We start from the raw sequence: 5,000 nt of genomic DNA, 5'->3' as shown, positions 1-5,000 counted from the left end.
AGGTAATAGTTATACTTTCTTAAAAAAGAAGAAAATACTAATGCACATCACAGTCTTGAAAATAGAAAATGTGAATATCAACTTACATATTTCTTGGCTTCTCTTCAATATATGGATGGAAATACTGATATCAGTGAATGACAAACTATAAAGCAATAATTGTCACAAAGACAATTGTAGTAATGTCAATAGCAAAAATCAACAACTACAGTAATAATGACATTAACGCTAAAGATAATGGCATTGATGGTGATGATAACAACGGTTACAGGAGTAATGATAATCAATTTCAACAATAATAATGATAATAATAACAATAATGATGCGTGTGTATGTATATATATAATAGTTACCTTTATCATGTATTTATATACATATATGCTTTAATCATAGTTGCCTTTATTATTATGATTTCTGCCATAATGATTATAACCACTGTTCTGGTTTGTTATGGCATTACTGCTGTAATGCCATAACAGACAGGTGTGTGTATTGTATATGGAACATCGGGAAAATAACTTTACAAGACATTACTTAAAATTCACCAGAGAAATGATAGTTATGTACAATATAAAATAGTCTGCGCTTTAGATATTTCTAAATCGACTTGCATTTTCCATGGAGGCGAAGGTCACAAACGAATATATAAGCCACAGCACAAAATTTTACTTACACACCACTCAGTTGTGGCAACAGAAAAGTCACTTAGCCAAAGATGAAGTGTTTGGTAAATAGTTTGGGAAATTCTTAATCTACGGAAAAAATATATAGAAACACGTATTCCCCGCTTTTACAGCATTTAACCAAAAATAAATAAATTTCAGGCGTTTGGGATCCTGGCGGCTGCCGTTTACGCTTCCGAAGTTGAGAAACGAAAGGCGGAGCCTAGCTATGGCTATCGTTCTAGATACACAATCCCATCCTACACAGCATACAATACCCACCAAATTTACAAGAGATCTGCCGACCCTGAAGCGGATGCTGAGCCTTCTGTTGCTTACTCTTCCGCAGCTTACGCCCCAGCTGCACCCATCTACGCTCCTTACAGCGTTCATGGGTACCACAATAGGTCTGCTGAAACTGATGCTTCTCATGGAACCTTTCATGGAATCTACAGCCACACTCCAATTACTTATGGAGGCCACTCATACCATGGGCTCTACAAGAGGTCCGCGGATCCTGAAGCTGAGGCTGAGGCGTCCACTGGTTATTATTCTACGCCTTCTGTCTATGGTCCAGTTGGGCCTTACAGTCATGTCTACAAGAGGTCTGCTGAAGCTGAGGCACAACCATGCACCTCATACGCTCGAGGGAACTACAGACCTGTTCCTCTTTATCAACCCCGATACTACTAAGAATGAGAGGACAGACGATTTAGCCGTTATGGAGTGTTAGTGTACAATAATGAAACTGGAAATAAAGATTTGCGAATTTCTATTTCCCATAGATGTTCAATTAATAGTTAGAATTAAAACAAAGGTAATATTCATCAGAGATCTGACACCAGCAAGATGATCATCCATGGATAACACCTTACCTGTTTCTGTTCTATGAGATTAAATTCACTCTGATATAACGTTTGTCTTTGTGCCTTATAATACTAATGAAAGTAATAAGTAAATTGAAAAAAAAACAATAAATAAATAGATAAATAAATAAATAATAATAATAAATAAATACAAAAACTAATATTTAAAGTACATCTGACAACATTCTTGGTAACTATTCATTTTGATGAAAATACAAATATATTGATAACTATAACTATCGGAAGATGACAACTGTTATCATGGATAACATTAGTCATCATTAACATATAAAACATATTAATATACATATATATCAGTAAACACACACACACACACGTATGTGTATGAGAATGTGTATATGTGTACACAGACTTATATGTATATACAGCGGGAGGCCTATCGTTGATATGTATTATGATTAGATATATATCAGTATATAAGTAAATGCATATATATATATATATATATATATATATATGTGTGAGTGAGTGTGTATATGTGTGTGTGAGAGCGTGCGTAGGTGCGTGCGAGTGTGTGTATGTGCGTGTTTGTGTGTGTGCATGTGTGTGTATTTGTGTGTGCATATATATGTCTGTGTGTATATATATATATATATATATATATATATATATATTACGAATGCACATTGTGCATAGTAAACAATATTTCTTAAAACATCATATTCAGATACACTGTGAAGAAAGGAATTTTTCATATATTCTATACACGAAGCCGAATAATTTATCGAATATACTAGAAATTCACGAAACATCCTGTGAATTGAATGATTTCAAATAGGCCCATAGGTTGTACGCTGAAACTCCGCGCAAAATCATTGTAGGTACCATTATGATTAGTATCATCATGGGCAACAGTGCACACATACACTCACAAACACACACATACAAACACACACACACATATATTGTATATGTATATATCTCGCTCTCTCTATATATTATATATGTATATATATATATTTACACACACATATATATATACATATACAGTACATATATTCGTATTCATGTAAACACATATCCATGTATATTTATGAACATATTATGTATATATATAATACAATATACATATATATAATTATACATATATGTTTACACATATATGATATATATATATATATATATATATATATATATACATATAATATAATAAATACATATATGTACATATATCGTTTACAATATCGGTAACACAGGTTGTAGATCAATATGGAATGAAGAAAAGGAGACTGGCGAGAAAAAAATGCACAAGGTGAATACATTCCGCCCCGTCGCCATTTATCCGTTGGCAATTTTATTCTCATATCAAAAATATCCGTCGCTTCCATTTCTCAAACTCTGATGCGCGTGCTCCTTGCACATTAAGGTCATAGACGAGTATATAAACTGCTGCGCAAACAGTAACTCACACACACACCTCTGTTGTGGCCACAGCAAAGTCGCTTGACCCAAGATGAAGTATCTGGCAAGTAGATTTGGCGATCCTTCAACATTTCGTTCTTTATTTAACAATCTTTCAATCTTTAGGTCATTTCCTGTCGTCAGATCACGCCGTAGACATATTCCTTTCAATCTTACAGTTGTGTATATATACATATGTATATGTATATATACATTTGTATATATACTTATGTATATGTTTATATACATTTGTATCTGTATATATAAACATATGTGTATTTAATCATGTATATGTATATATACATGTGCTGTGTGGTGCAGCGGTAGCGTTCTCGTCTAGCAATCTTGCTGACCTGCGTTCGAATCCCTCGCCGCCAGTGGATGATAACCCCGGCCATTCCTTGCACACAGGGGATAGTTTAGAAGCAAAATGAAACAGACAGTATGTCACACCAAGAATATCCATTGTTGCAAATGGAATCAAAACTAAACTTAAAAACATGTATATACATATGTATATGTACATATGTTAAGGTATAAATATACATATGTATATGTATATATACATAAACATATGTATATATACATAAACATATGTATATATACATATGTATATATAAATATGTATATGTTTATATACATATTGTATATATATAAATATGTATATGTATATATACATATGTATATATATATACATATGTATACGTATATATACATATGTATACATACATATACATATGTATACATACATATACATATGCATATATACATATATATATGTATACATGTATATGGATATGTATTACATTACAGCTGTATTTTCCTTATTTTAAATATCTGACCGAACTAAACTATGACTTTCAGGCGTTTGTGCTCCTGGCGGCTGCCGTTTGCGCTTCCGAAGTTGAGAAGCGAGAGGCGGAGCCTAGCTATGGCTATCGTTCTAGATACACAATCCCATCCTACACAGCATACAATTCCCACCAAATCTACAAGAGATCTGCTGAGCCTGAAGCGGACACCGAGCCCTCTTATCGTCATGGTCATGTAAGGCATTTCGGCGTTCCTGCAACCTATGCACACTCCGTTCATAGCTACCATAAGAGATCTGCCGATCCTGAAGCTGATGCTGAGCCTTCAGTTGCTTACTCCTCCGCATCTTACACCCCGGCTGCACCCGTCTACGCTCCTTACAGCGTTCATGGGTACCACAAGAGGTCTGCTGAAGCTGATGCTTCTCATGGAACCTTTCACGGAATCTACAGCCACACTCCCATTACTTACGGAGGCCACTCCAACCATGGGCTCTACAAGAGGTCCGCGGATCCTGAAGCTGAGACTTCCACTAGATATTATTCTGCACCTTCTGTGTATGGTCCAGTTGTGTCCTACGGCCATGGTATCTACAAGAGGTCTGCTGAAGCAGAGGCACAACCATCCACCCCATACGCTCCCGTGCACTACAGACCTGTTTCTCTTTACCAACCCTGATACTACTAAGACTGGGAATGACTGAATGATTTAGCTGATGTGGGGCATCGGTGTGTTCAATAAAGGTGAAAATATCAGTGGTTCGTATTTCTCAATTCCCAGTAGCATTGGTCAACATTGGTCAACATTTTCTATATATATATATATAAAACCAATAAATAAAAATGAAAATAATAATAATGCATCACAAATTTGTAATATATATAAATGAATATCCATTTATCACTTTCAGTTGGTTTTGAGGAATGAATATGCTGATACCATTAATAAAGTTATAATCATATATATAATGATAAGGATAATATCAACAATTGCAATGATTAAAGAATAAATATAAAATGATAACAGTAGCAATGATAATGATGGTAATCATAATAATGATAATGATAATGATAATTATGATGAAAAAATAATAGTAATAATAGGAATAACAATAAAAACGATTACAATTATAACAAAGGTATGATAACAACATTAATGATAAGGATAATAAAAATAATGATAACACTAATAACATTTAATGATATAATTAATAATGATGATAATAATAATATCAATA

General features: G+C 33.8%; 1 protein-coding gene across 2 annotated transcripts; it reads left to right on the top strand.

Moving 5' to 3' along the window:
* Positions 1 to 683: 683 nt before the first annotated feature.
* On the top strand, positions 684 to 4,518 carry LOC125039228. Of its 2 annotated transcripts, none has more exons than XM_047633032.1 (2): positions 684 to 727; positions 3,815 to 4,518. In XM_047633032.1, the coding sequence occupies exons 1-2, from the start codon at positions 716 to 718 to the stop codon at positions 4,439 to 4,441; spliced, it is 639 nt and encodes a 212-aa protein (XP_047488988.1). In that variant the 5' UTR covers positions 684 to 715; the 3' UTR covers positions 4,442 to 4,518. The 2 variants fall into 2 exon arrangements, with proteins under 2 accessions (XP_047488988.1, XP_047488989.1); XM_047633033.1 differs by lacking the exon at positions 684 to 727 and adding an exon at positions 2,971 to 3,014.
* The last annotated feature ends 482 nt before the right edge of the window (positions 4,519 to 5,000 follow it).

The sequence above is a fragment of the Penaeus chinensis genome, chromosome 26 (assembly GCF_019202785.1).
Source record: "Penaeus chinensis breed Huanghai No. 1 chromosome 26, ASM1920278v2, whole genome shotgun sequence".
In the NCBI taxonomy this organism is placed as follows: domain Eukaryota; kingdom Metazoa; phylum Arthropoda; class Malacostraca; order Decapoda; family Penaeidae; genus Penaeus; species Penaeus chinensis.
Note: the sequence above shows the minus strand (reverse complement) of the source record. Positions and strands in the feature narration are given on the sequence as shown.